This window comes from Corvus moneduloides, chromosome 7 (genome assembly GCF_009650955.1).
Source record: "Corvus moneduloides isolate bCorMon1 chromosome 7, bCorMon1.pri, whole genome shotgun sequence".
NCBI classification, from domain to species: Eukaryota; Metazoa; Chordata; class Aves; order Passeriformes; family Corvidae; genus Corvus; species Corvus moneduloides.
In genome coordinates, this window is record NC_045482.1 from 11,460,969 (window position 1) to 11,475,971 (window position 15,003).

Here is a 15,003-nt window from a genome sequence, read left to right on the forward strand (position 1 = left end):
CTCTTGCTGGTAAATCTTAACTCAAAGAACAACTCCAGTTATGCAAAAGGAATTTGTACCAATATTAAATATTAAGCCACTTTCCATTTCTTAAGCCTTGATACAGAGTATCACAATTGAGAGATCACATGTTGTACCCTGCTCCAAAGACAGCAGGATAAATGTAAATGGCCTGTCTTTCCAAGCACACATTCACCCTGGGTGCCCCAGGTGCCAGGCTTAAGCTGATACTATCATGCAATCATTTCAACATCTGCATTTCACTAGGTGAGTGAGAAAACCTGTGTCAGATGTATGAAAGCAAACACAATCTGCTACAAAAGGCAGACACTTTTCCCAGCACACTTGCCCTACACATTTCTTGTGGGAGCAGCACTAGCTGTGGCATCAGTTGTACCACAGGAACGAATTGAGGAAGTGTCAAGAAGGAAGCCCAAAAACACCTCTAACTCTCAGTCTCTTATTACCTCTTCCTGGCAATCAGGCAGGAGCAAATGTGGAAGTTTATAACCACAGAGAGGAGCTCAGGGAAGAACTCCCATGAGCGGAATGACTGCTAGAGAACAAAGCTCAGGTAACGGTGCAGGAGTGGCCAAATGCAAACAAACAGCGTTTCTTCCAGGAAGAAGTAGCCTTGTTCAAAACTGACAAAGAGACTGGGGAAAAGACTGAGAGTGGTTTGACCTGTTTCTATGGCACACCCCCTGCCTTGATCTGCAACAACCATCAGCCCCACAAGAGCCACAGTTTTGTCCCTTCTTGGTTATAGAATAGAAATTGATACCTGTGTGCGGTTGAATGCTACTCTTGCAAAGACAGCTTGAGACACACTGGCTCTCTTCAGCTCATCTCTGACTTGCTGGTAAATATCTGGAGAGACTTCCACCGATGAATTTGATGGCTCTGGTTTGACAGCTCTAGGGATGGGTGGATGATTCAAGAACTGCTGGTTGATAGCCTGTGGGTGCTGGTGAGCCAACAGTCGGCTGACAGCAATCTGCTGGTTTATCAGATGGGCCATCGCTATCTGCTGCCTCACCAGTTGTGGACTGAGCTGAGGAGACAGGAGCCCAGGGTTTATCATTGTTTGCATCGTTGGCACTTGGTTTCGGATTGGAGTACTGTGGTGAATTTGGCCATGAGGAGACTGTTCATTAGTTTTTCCCAAAGTTGCCAGCTGGTTGATATTTGGTAAGTGCATGGGACGTTGACCAAGAACACAATAGTCAGAAAGGTTTTCTCTTTCCACTCTTTCCACTGTTAAAAGAGAAAAATTAGCTTGCTGTCATTTCAGTTTGCACTCAGGGCAAGGATTATATTGCAGGTGACTGTACACAACAGCACCTACTTTACTTTATAAGTCTACACTTGCATAGAAATATCACAGAAACATAAGCGAAAGAAACACGAAGTAAAAGCAACAAGAATAATTAACATTCTTTTGGACTTCTCAGGCTTCATCCACAATTCATGAAGAGTCCGTATAAACCAGTAGCAGGTATCCTCTCCAGCCTCCTTCCGTAAAGGAACAAGCTTGGACACTTCCATTTGTATTGTTACTAACATTTGAATCTGTTGAGTAACCTTTAAAAGCGGTCAGTGTTTCAGAATCACTGGTATCTATGTAAAGGAAACAAACTCGAATTGGCATCCATTCACACAAACCAAATAGAAACAAGGCCATTCCCTGTGCAGCTCATGGCACAGCTTCTCATTCCGAACTCAGCAACTGTTATCTTTTTCACATAAACTCCATCTTGCACTCTGTGTGGATAAAGCTATCTGGTACCATCAGCTCACCCAGGTGCACCACAGCAGACTCATGCTGGTTGTGTGAAAGCATATTACAAAACAATGAAATTCACACATGAGAAAAGTTTAAAGCAATGGTTCCTGTAGCCAAAGCCTCACCACCATGAGTCTGTCCAGAAACTTTAAAGCACTTCTGCACGAATGCCCACTTGAAAGAAAGTGGCTTCACTCTCTTAAAAAAAACCTTGTTTAGCACAACAGTGATCTCCAAGTGACATCATGTTACAAAAAACTAAACAGCACACGCAAAATGCATACACTGTAGTTTCATAGTTTTATACACTGATGTGTATTGTCCCCCTGTTAAATATCTTATGTCAGCAATATCACAGTATCTTTTCATGTAACTGCAAAACTAAATGCACTTATTAAAAAAGAAAATTTCCTCTTAAAGTACTATTTGAAATAGGAAATGAAGTTTGAAAAGTGCATAAATATAACCCCTACCTAGATAATTTTAAGCAATCAGGAGTCATTTTACAGTAGGTTGCAGAGTCCGTGAGCCTCCCTACATGCAATTGAATAGGCATTTTTATATGGATCTCATATGAAAGTGTTCAGAGAAGTGTATCATAGAAAACCACTACCTCATCCCCGTATTGGTCTCAGCAAATAACAAGATAGGATTTATTTCATAAAGGCCATAATACTATTACAACTTGTGTAATGATTAACAACTGTAGGAGGTTTTGAACTCTTTTTAAAAACCTAATCTGTATAAAGCTTTGAAGCTTTACACAGTTAAAACTCAAAATGACAGCTTACTGATGGCTTGTTCTGTTTCCTTCTCAATAGAAAGACAGCTCTTTTCACCTTCCAGAGTTACTCTAAGACAAAGAAGGACTCATGACCTGAACACATACAAACACATAGCTACTATCTTTAGAACTGTCACTCTGGAACAACACTAGTACTGAATTTTACAACTAGGTGATTTAATATCCAGGACTTCCTTGTAAGAAATTTTAACTCACTCTTCCCATTCTTTTAAAGGAAAACCCCATAACATCTTTAGCCTTCTGTAAAATAATTGCTTTAAAATTTTAAAATAAAAATTAATTTTGAAGAAAACTATGAATTCCACTTTTCCACAAAAGCTAATGTTTCAACTCAACTGATTTTCTAAGTAAGCGTTTACTTGTATTTCAACTATGAAAGCCAATGCAATACATGTGATACATAAATATTATTGTCAGCAAATGACCGTTTTGCTGTGTTACTCACAGGCTGCCAGATACATAACGCAGTATTTCATCTTGCTGAAAATATGGAAAATCCCTATTCAAAAGCTGCTCCTCATGATGTCAGTAGGCCTCCCTGGAATGAGGTACAGAAAGTTCTATACCACTTTAGGAACAGACACGAAATCAATGTGAAATATGCAATAGGAGTAGTGCTAATTCCAGGGATGGACCCATCACTGTGTGATACAGGGGTGTGGGCAGGGGAGTGAGGAGGGGCTGCTTTGTCTGCAACACCGATGATTCAGAGACCACAAGGCCATATTGTCACCTCCTCAGCCTCTCTGCACTAAGCCTGTACCTGAGTAATGCCATTAAATACACACAGTTGCCAGCCAAATGCAATTATTCCAAATGTACAACAGCTACTTAGCAGGTGTAAGTCGAATAAAGCTGTTGCTCAGTGTAATGAAATACTTGGAGCATCCTGCTACATCACTGACAACCCTAAAAATCTAGAGTCCTTCTGCTAGGAGTTTCAGAAGAGCTGAAAAAGTTCTGAACTATTTGTAGTTTGAGGAGTACACAGAGAATAAGTCACTGAAACCAACAAATTATTACTTGTTAGAACATAAAAACAGTAACCAAGTGTTTTTGAAAACTTGGTGAGAAATAAATATAAATAACATTCACTTTCTGGGCTGAACCACATTTGCCAAGTTTCCACCCACTCCTGACTTCAATGCCAAGTTATAAACCCCTATAAAAATAAAGTTTAAGATGAAAAGGCTGCCAGGATGTTAATCTCTGCAGTGCTACTTGGAATTACACAGAAACATCACCTGACTTGCTTCCATAGGTATATTTTTCCCTTATTATCAGTTTCCTTTTTTGATCACATTAGACTACACAGCCATGCATGTACTCCCTATAAACAAACCAGATTCTAGTCACTCCAACCACCTCAGTAATAAAAGGTTACCATTAGCAGTTACGCTGGATGGAAAAAATGCGCATTACTCAACTCCTCAAGACTCTTTCCTTCTCTAACACATTTCCCGTATCTGATTCCCTGTTGTTCTTTGTTAACTATGGATTGGTAGGGTTCTGTGGGGCTGAACAGGAGCAAGACTGAGACAGCCTTGAGATGGAGACTGGCACTGTCCTGAGAGACAGGCCAGCTTGCCAGCAATGCTCTAAGAAAAAGGGATACAGGAGCCACAAAGCTTTTGTGCCACCAGCATTCTGCCTCAGATCTTCCTGAGACAGGGCTTTTACCTTTGCATCCTCCATTTCCCATGTTCACACCCAGTTACAGTCTTTCCTTTGTTTGCTATTGTTCTACTGAAACTGGGGATACATTTAGAGCTCTTGTAGTCCTGTACTGACTGGAATATAAAGCAGTGAGGACACAGCAGCAGGTCCTTACACAGGAAAGGAAGGGGTTCAATGGATGTGTGCTGTCTACATTCAAGTACTGCTGATAAACTACTTCTGCTAGCAATGCCTGTGGTAGTTAAATAAAAGCTGGTTCAGGAGGCTGTTACCTACCTCCATCTGTGGTGTGACCACAGCAAAAGACATTCCAGTGTTTTCATTTTCTCTCTGCATCACTCACTTGGTGTACAATGCTGCAGTTCTTTGCTTGAAGAGCTCATTTAAACCAAGTACAACAGTACTGTCATACTGCAGAGCCACCCACCCTTCTGAAGCTCACCACTAGGTAGGCAAAGACTTGTGTCTGGACAACAGGTACTGTGCTAAGTTCAGCAATTAGCTCTGACAGCACTCCAGGATAGAATCTGCCCTTCATTTTTCTATACCTCCCTACAACATGTCTCTACCTCTACAAGAGTCAGAAACCAACATAATCCCCAGAATGGGAGCAACAAATTGTTGTATTCGAATATTCAGTTCTCATCCTATAATGATTACCATGTGCGTCAATGTATTTCAACTCCAAACTGAGTTAAAACTTCCTGGATACAGCACAAAAGGAATTCAGTGCACCCTTCCCCTGTGTGATGCTCTTAACCTCTAGCCCAATCTTCCTTGCACAGTCAAGCAGCTGACGCAGACCACAGCACAATAGCTTGGGGTGGTCTGCATGCAACTTTCCATTTAAAATAAAACCAGCTCAAAAGATTTAAAATAAGATTTATTTCTCCACCTTCCCTTCCCCTCACACTTTATTTGCACTGAGTTGTTAATAGGAACATTCTGACAAACAGCCTGTGGGGCATTTAGGGCTTATGCGTGGCACTGAATTGACTGACAGCACTGGAAACCAAATTCCTATGCACAATAAGGGATGCAGCAGGGAGAGCAAGAGTGTAACATGTCTTCCAGCACTGCACTGCAAGCGGGGACACAGAGGACCCGCCAGCATCCATGACCCAGCGTGTCCGGAACTTTTCAGTCCCACAGGCATACAGGCACTTTGCCCCAGAGTAAGAAGAAGCTGGTAAAGAAACGTTTTGTAATAAGTTACTAGCCGGCAGAATTGCCATGTTTCAATTGTGACAGGATGTCACCACCCAGGGCTGTTCTCCAGTGCTTCAGTTCGCTTCTTTGTTTTATTTATTATTTAAAACCTGGTGATCATAAAAGCCATTTCTAGCAGTAGTTGTGGCCAAGCCGGGAGAGCTCTGTGAACTCTGGTATACCCTGCACTAAGCTTGAGACGGAAAGGTTCCCACAATTTCTCTTGGCTTAGCAGCATCCTGCTCACTGGAGCAAGACTTGAACTTTGGAGCTTGGGGGACAAAGCACAGCACCAGCTCCACCTTGGAGAGACAGGGCTGCTGCACTACACCCAGAGGGTGCCCTCTTGCTTATGCTACATAATTATGAACTACCCCTTTGTAAATCACAGAACTACTCCAGAGCACAGGAGGTGCTTTTAAAGTGGTAATTCTGTATCTTTTTATCTATAATTAGGATAATTACTTATTTCTTTTAATCACAGCGCACTTAACCACTTCAGCGCAAAGGGCTGGTCTGAGGAGTCTCATTTTCATTCAACATCTAATCTTTGTATTTACCCGTAGTCATTCCCTGGCTTCAGCGCCCGATCTCTGCCTAGGCCACTTGTTCCTGCACTCAGGACTGGATGAAAAGCAGGTTGACTGGAGAGGCAGACATGACAAAAAGTCATAACTTTTAAAACCTTTCCCTTCCTCTACTCCTGCAGGACAGCACAGAACCTCAAAACAGCTATAGAGCACATACAGAAATTGTTTGGCCGCTGGCTGTGGGTACCAAAGGCCTTTATCCAAGCCTAATGGAAAACAGACAGGAAAGGCCATTGTCTGTTCTTTGTTGAGTTGCAAACCATTCGGTTCCCACCAAAGCACAAATCACTATTTTTTTACTTTGAATCATCATAAAAAGTGGGCCTTTAACCAGCACCAATCTCAGATAAACTGAGCAGAGTGTACTGACATTGATGAGCAGCTGACCTTCTCATCCTTTATCCTCAAGACTACTACTAAGTCATCCCCTGGGACACAGAGATGCTAACATGTCTTCTGCCAGTTCTGCTTAAGCACAGTAAATCATCTTCTTCACATGGGCTGCCCCTGGACTGCACTGCTTCTAAAGGTGCTTCTCAGAAGACAAGCATCATCATCGTATTTTTAGATTTATTTTTGGGTTTGTGTATAGGTTCAAGAGGCACATAGAAGCATAAACTCAGTTCTTCATAATCATGTTAACACTGTTTGTCAAAAGGACATGGCAGATCCATCTGGCAGAGAAGACCATTACACTGAAGGTGCTCTAGTGACCACTTGTTCTAATCCATGAATATTGGTCAGGTGAAATGGAAAAGGAGAAGCAGCAGAATCATTCGTTAGAGCTGTCTGACAGAAATACAGGGAGTACTGGTTTAGATGGACTGATGTTCTCATCTGATATAAAAATATCTCCCTTTCTGTCAAACTATTGTAACAGTAGAACCAATCCTTTGTGGGCATCTCGAAAGGGAGATACAAACCTCCCAGATGACCCAGCCAATTGTGCAATCCCTTTGGGAGATACACGTGTGTCTTCTTGATTCGTACCATCAGAGATGGTGAAAGGAGGGAGACAGAACACAAACATCATTAAGACAGAGATATAAACTCTTCAGATATTTCAAGTGAACAGAATACCATTCTGCTCTCAGAGTTACATATTCTATGAAATCCATGGGATCACAGAGAGACACACTGCAGCTTTTCATATAGGAAAGCTTATGCCTGTACCTAAGCTTCAAGTCATCCTCCTGTTTCACACTAATCTCCACTAATGCTTACTTTGTAAAAATACCTTTTTGTCTGAGCTAACATGCCGCTGTTTGGCAGCACACTTTTTTTTTAAATATGAAAGAAAATTAATTTTGAGATTCTGAAGGGTAAAACAAAAACATTTTACTTTTTAAAAAATGAAGATGACCCTTCTTTACTAAGAATTCAAAAAGGCAGAAGTCCCAGCTGCAGCACACAACTGGTCCTCCCTGAGAAAAGCACAGTACTGAAACAGGAGACATTTTTTTTAAAAAGTTCAGTGACATCATTTGAGCAAGACATGGGGCAAGTGGCTAGACAGCTTCTCCACAGCAGGGTTTCCAAGCTTTACTGTCTGGCCTATGTTCCCTAAAGTAGCACTGGCTGCAGCTCCAGCCATATGCAGGCACAGGAGATGGCACTCAGCAACCTTCACATATCCTGTGCCACAGCACAGGCATGGTGAGCACAGAGAGCCACTGCTCCAAAACAGCCAGAAGCCAGGGAAGACATTCTGTAAAGCTGAGATTCATATACGCACTTACTTTAGGTGAAAGTTACTCTTAAAATATAAACCCAAAGGGTGTGTTTTAATTCTCTTTACAGAGAGGAATAGCAAGAGGGCCACAACTCCTACACCCCTGGAACGCATGGCAGCAGGTAAACTGGTTTTTAACAATATACACGCACAACTCCCCCAAACTGGCACTTAACACCACGGACAATGCTGAAATGCAAAACGCTAATGTGGGTGGGGAAAACAGTAGTCAAGGGGTCTATAATTCTTGCTGAATCTTGACACGTTTAACTTATATTTAAAGAGAGAGGCCACTTTTTCCTCATCATTAGTGCCAACTGATGAACTACTCTCCTCATGAAATAGCACAGCAGGCCACTGAGAGGCTGTCTCCAAGTCAGAGATAATCTTCAGGTCATGTATGTTACCTAGATGCTGACAAGTTTGCCCGTGATGTTATTTTCCTTCCTTTTTATTTAAGAAAGTGAGAAAAGTTCTATTTTTAGTGAAATGAATACACAGTAAGGGATGCAAAAGTATGAAAAAGTTACAGTAATGTCAAGAGCCTCACAGTCAACCCTAAATGGTTTAGTGCCAGAGCCACGACTAATATCCAGTCAAGATATGAAATGTATTCCCTTAAAAAACTTAACATTTCTGCAAAAGGTGAAGATATACGCATATAAATACATTATATACATATATATACACACATACATCTATATATATATATATACATATATAAACCCCTCTATTTACACAGAGAGTGAGGAATATACATGCATATATCAGTAAATAGGGTATTTTTAGAAGTCAGAAACACTGTTTGGGAAAGATCTGGTGAGCCTTTTCATGAGGCTTCCCCAACATCTGCTTCAGAGGAACAATTAAAAACTATTCCTCCAAGCACATAGCGACAATTTTCCCCAGACTCGCACTGGCATTATCACTGTGCTGCAACTCTCAGTTCCTTCAGCCTGGAAATAAGAAAGCTGGGAGCCCTTCTGAATCCTGTTTCTAACCTCTCTCAACCTACATTGGCCTCTAGGAACACATTAAAAGAGAAACAGATTGCTCTGTCTATCCATTATTGGAAGTAAGCAAACAAACCTTCAAGAATAAAACAGCACATAAACAACAAATCAGTAATATTGGAAAAATCAAAGAGCAGCCAAAGCAGATTTTCGATTTAAGGAAGCTATGAAAGCTTTTTCTTACATTCTTGATCTGTTGAAACAGAAATAATTGAGCCCTCCTCCTTTAAACTGAAAAGCCTCATCATTCCACAAAAACTTTGAGACAGCCACAGTCTCAAAACTCACATCCACAGAAAGCTATATTTTGACAGACACTGATGGCAGGAGCAAAGATGACATGTTCTTCATATGCAGACAAAAAAAATATGTCTTTTTATTTTTAAGTCCGCAATGTATTTATTTCTTCCTGCTGCCTTCCTGACTTCCTCCTACCAAGCTAAGTTGTGTCATCAGGCAAAAAGAAAATATTCACACCAGTTAAGATTTTCAGTTGTGAAAGAATTCTGATACAGTGAGAGTCCTTCTGATAAAAATAGAAAGCATGACACTTAGAAGTGAAATATCTATTAAGAAAGAGAGCTAAAAAATATTCTAAATGCTACAAACCCAAATCACTGGGACACAAGTAGGTAACCTTGACAATTACCTGAATTGCATGGCTAAGTTCTGAAATACCTCTCTCCATACATACATATATATACATGTACATAGTTACAAGGTGTTTTTATTTCTGTATCTATTTGTTAATCAAACTTAGAATCAATGCAAACCTTTCAAGAAATTATTAAAATCCTGCATTTCAACAATGTTGAATGTCTTCTCCCAGCTTCAGCAAGTTTAGCTTCTAGAGAAATCAGACAAGCATTTCTCAGATTGAGAGAAGCATCCCCATGGGACTGGGCAGGAGAAAGGCAGTTTGAGAACCACTGGAATAAGCCATTGGTCTATAGTTGTCATTGATTAGTATGTATTATTTAGTAAAAAAGGGGGATCTCTGATCTTCATTAAGGCAGGTTTAAACATACTTAAGCCTTGTCATGTATGCACAACTTTGTACTAAAAAGCCTTGCATCCCTCAAAAAGAAAAATAAGAAAGTAAAATTAAAAAGAAAAAAAAAATTTCATATAGTAATACTAGATTAATTCATGGTGCATATTTTGAACAAAATTACAGCACATACTAAAGAGCTTAATTAGCACCTTAAGTGACTACAGACACCCATGAGGGCAAGAAGTCCACAGAAGAACCAATAAGCCTTTTGTTTCCCACCACTGTACACATTCCATTACAATTGTTTTAATATAAGCTCTCTTTCAAATAGATATGTGTATCCTAAAGAGACTGGAAAGAGTGGACATCCTGTTATAATCTCCCTCGTGTTCTCACACACATTCCACATGGCAAGCCCAGGGCCAGGAGAAGACAAAAAGCCTTCATCCTCACACCAGCCAATTCCCAAGCCTGGCTGTACACTAACTCTCGTGCTGCTGAGTAAACTGTGAACGTCTTAAAACCTTAAGGGGATGAGGCAGGGTGGGAGAAAAAAATTCAAGCAGAATTTTATTCTAGCATCATCTGACACACAACCAAATTGCCATGCTGAGCGGAACTAACTGAAAACTTTTTTAAAATTATGAGCCTAAGTAGTTTAGCTGTCTTTTTGGTGAGTTCAGCAGAATGCACACTGAGAATCTTTACTTTGAGAGATTTGATACAATTCCATTTGTGTACAGCTTTTACATCTGTGGCTAATGATATCAAATTATTGATTGTTCACTTTCTTATATTATTTAAGCATTAATTATGCACTCGGCAACCTGATGCTTCTCTTTTTTTCTTTTTTTCCAGAGAAGTTTTTATTTCTGTCTGTCTTTGGTTGTAATTACTTTGATCTTCCAGAGTGCATAAATAATTTACTGTTTATTTATTTCTATGAAAGGAAAAAAGTTTGACCTAGTAGATCTATATGTGGCAATTTGTAACAGAATCACATAGCTTATGTTTAGGAAATCATGGTTTTGATTAAGAAGCAACCATTTAGTTCCCACTGTTTTATTAAAACAGACATTAGCAGATAATAGGAAACACATTTAACACTGTAGGCTGCATTTAGTTTGCAACGTCAATGAAGTTATTTTGAAGCCCCTTCCTATTTTGTATTTACCACAGCTCATGTGAATTGTTTTTTGCTTTTACTTTCTAGTAACCAACTAGAGCTAGACAAGGATAGGGGTGCTGGTTCTAAAGACTCTAAATTATAGCTTTGTCTAATAATACCCAGCTACAGCTCAAAAAAACGAATAGGTGCATCATCCATTCGCCTTGTTTAAAATTATTATTAAAGGAGTACATGATGATTGATGCATGTAACTCGAGTCACTGATTTTACACACTAACTGAGCTGTCCTGCACGAATATCTACCTAGAGAAAAGAAACAAAACAACATGAAACAAGAGATGATGAGAAATTGAAACCACCTAAAGAATTGCAGAAGTCTTCCTGTTTGCAGGCGGTTAAGATTACTGCTCTGAAGTTACGTGACTGTTTATTCTCCATGCACCACTGTACCTGCCACAGACTCTTTGTTTTCTCTCCCACTCATATGGTTGATGAATCAACACTACTTGAACTGCTTTATAGCAGCTTGTGTTTACTTCACACATACCTTAACCTTCCTTTTTCTCCTCCTACTAACACACACAAACTTCCAAACAGCAACGACTGGCTGTGTCTCTGAATAGCACAGATACAGAGTTATCTGGCAAACTCTTCGGGTTTGGATCCTTGACCTTTTGATTGAGGTTTCAATCTGCTTTTATTGCACTTAACAATTTAACTGTGCACTTACTAAGTAAAAAGAAGTAAGAGCGTAAAGCTCTAAGAATGGAAAAAAGTGGAAAACAGTGTGCTAGAAATACTCCGAAGCTGTAGTAGCATCTCTACAGTTAAGAACACTACAGTTAAGGGCTTCCAGTGCCTCTGCAACTGGCACCCTTGCCCAGTTTTGAAAAAAAGAAGAAGAAAAATGAATAAAAAAAGCCTATTTCTGTTCTCCCAGAACAACAAGTAAAAGCGAATGGTGATGACCTCAAATCTGTTTGATTCCTTTGATTGCTTTTTAACCAAGAGGATATGTTAAAGCACTTTGAGTAAAATTCTTTTATTAAGAGACGCCATTTAGAGAAAAGAAACACTTCTGAGTTACACAATGGCAATTTAGAGAGAAAAGAAAATATCCAGTTCATCTGGCACGAGGGTAACCACATGCTAAAATGTCCAATCAACGTTTTTAGTTCTAGCCTAAACCATTATAGTAGGTGAAAAGCAACATCTCCATTTCCCTACCTGCACTGTTACCCCAATTCTGCCTGGACAATTTTCCTTCTAGACACAAAAAATTTTACCGGAGAACATTCTTTCTTTTTTCCCCCTAGTGAAAATCTAATCATTGCAGATCTGAGGCATGAGTGTCTTACAGGTATGCTCTGCACAAGCCAGATGTGCAGAGAAAAACCAGATGCCTCAGAACTTGTTCTGATGTTTCACACAATTTTGTTTCATGTGTTCCTAACTCAAGCAGCAGACTCTTTATGGTACTATTATGTAGATTTCTAGCCTGTCCTAAGGAAACAAAACAAGCAAAATTCTGTAGCTTATGTTTGCCAGCCTTTTACAAGGAAAAGATGGCACACTCCTTTTGAAAGGTGCTAATCTTCACACGACTAAAAATACAATGGTTTCTCAAGGACATGACATTACCCTATTTCTTCATAATGTTTCTGAATTCTGTTATGATTTTTCTGGCTTGTGAAAGTATCACAAACAGAAATGACAATAATAGTCTATTATTAGACATTATTATTAGTCTATTAATTAGTCTATTATTATTAGACTAATAATAGTCAAATAGCCTTCTTTCAGACAATGAATCTTCCTTTCAGTGGTGTAAGAGAGAAAAACTATGAAAAAGCCCTATCCCAGGATACAGCTAACCTCCAAGGGTGATGGACATTTGGGGAGAGAGAAGCCAGGTGGAATTATGAAAATGTTTTTGACTATCCTCAAACTCCTGAGCATTTAAAGCACAGTGCTAAACAAACAAACAAACAAAAGCCCTACAAAAAACCTACAAAAACAAGTGGTCCAGTGCACACCTAAGTCCCTTGCCAAAGGAAAGGAAGAACAAAAGATCAAACCACACAACCACACATGATGGATGCTTGTCACATTGTTTAGTGCACCACTGACAGGTGATCAGACAGTTCAGTGGTGAGAATGGGATGAATTTCAGTTTTACTCCCTCAGGCACTGCAGACCTACCAATACAATTTCGTTGTAGAAAAAAGACAAACAATGAGCTATTTTTATCTTAACTTCAGCGGGTGCTGCACCTTGTTATTTACAAGTGTCTCCTAACAATCTATTAAATCCTCTGTATCCAGATTCTACAGGATAAAATGCCTACAGGATAAAAGCAGGAATGCCAGTACACTTTGCAGTATTGAAAACAGAGAACAAGGGCACTATAACTTAAAAAGTCAGTTTTTTAGCTTTCAGGAACAACACGAAACTAAGGCAATTTACATAGCAATTTAACGTTTAAATTCTGAGATACTACAACTTTTTCTTTCCAAAATGTTTTAGCTTAATTCAAAACACAGTTGATCTTTCAGCACAGCTAAATGGGATATTTTGAGCATGTTTTGTGTCCTGTGTTTTCATGCCAGCCTTGTTTGTAAAGTATCAGATTTAATTTCAAATGTGCTGTGACTGTGTCCTCTTTGTAGACAAATTCACTAATATTATTATACCTTATTATTACTTTTATTTAAAGAAAATAATCTCAAACTGTCAGCAGAATTTCAAGAATTTGGAAAGCAACAACAAAAAAATCAATTTACCTTTAATCTTCTTGTACTTTTTGTACCATCTCCCAAACTCCTGGCACTTGGTTGCTGACACATTGGCATAGTATGTACTATTTACAATGGATGAAATCATACTCTGGAAGTATAGAAAGAAAGACAAAAAGTGATTTAAAATATCTTCCACAATTAGAAATCTTTTCCAGGGAAAGTAAATGACATGTGAGCGCATAATGATCATCCATTTGTGACTTTAAAACCAAAAGAACCATCTGATGAGTACAAAAATTTGGTTTTATTCTCCAGTCTATATGCCCAGCCATAAATAAAATCACAAAACAATTATTTTGTACAATTATGTGAAAAAAAGATGTAGTACAAACCTAGACTGAGACCTGCAGCTCAGGCTGTGAGGGAAGTTCTACTTTGCTTTGTATTTGTGATATTACAAAAGCTAAACTTTACTCGCATAACAACAGGCAGTGCCGTGCTGAGGAACACATGCTCACTGCACCAAGCAGAATTTAGGGACCAGATCCTAAAGGTAAGATTAGATGCTCCAGCATGCATAATCCAAATAATGCTTTTCAGATGTCTCTGTTCTGCTTCCAAATGCAGCAAGTCTGCACAGCCAAGAACTGGAGAACATCCGTGCTACTTGCTACAGAACAACAGTTAGGCAAATAAGTTAAATTAATATAATTTATAGAAACGTGTGATTAGCCCTTGTGTGAAAAATCACCCAGAAGAGAAATTAGCAGTGCCATTCAGAGCAAAGGGAAATACACAAACTACAACACAGAGCAGTCAAAACCCACAAGAAAGCTCAATAAAACTGAAATATTACTTGCCTAACCAGCAACCTTCCCTACTCTGCAAATTCCCCCTAAGCAACTCCGTACAAGCCAACTGAGGAGAGAGCTGCAGACTGGTTCTGCAGCACCTGACACCAGTAAAAAGGATATTTTATATCTGGGATGCTTCTGTCCATAGGATGGCTAACAGCCTCATTACTGGTAGTTCTTCCATTCTATTTTTCCCTTCCCCTCCTCCATGCTACAGAGGAGGCATCCTTTTAACGATTTTGCTCTCCTTTTCCCCTTCTTGAACTCTTCCAGGGTCAAATCATTCCCAGCACATGTACACTGCCAGCAAGGCAATGCAATCTAACAGCACCAACACACAGCAGCCAATGCACCTTCTCCACAGACCATCTTTGCCTCATGCCCTCCTTCTGCACTTTCATCAAAGCTCAGAGAAAGCCGTGGCACCTTGTGCGACCTTTCTGCACCAAGAGGAGAGAGCAAGGATGACCTCACAA

At 39.7% G+C, this 15,003-nt stretch overlaps 1 protein-coding gene across 2 annotated transcripts in view; it reads right to left on the reverse strand.

The window, feature by feature from the left end:
• The window catches only part of SATB2 (SATB homeobox 2), a 130,498-nt gene that overhangs the window by 50,542 nt on the left and 64,953 nt on the right, over positions 1–15,003 (reverse strand). For both annotated transcript variants that reach the window (XM_032114898.1, XM_032114897.1), the window contains exons 6-7: positions 13,719–13,821; positions 785–1,257 (exon numbers count right to left, since the gene is read on the reverse strand). In XM_032114898.1, coding sequence (XP_031970789.1) covers positions 785–1,257; positions 13,719–13,821 — 576 coding nt within the window. The remainder of the gene's footprint in view (positions 1–784; positions 1,258–13,718; positions 13,822–15,003) is intronic.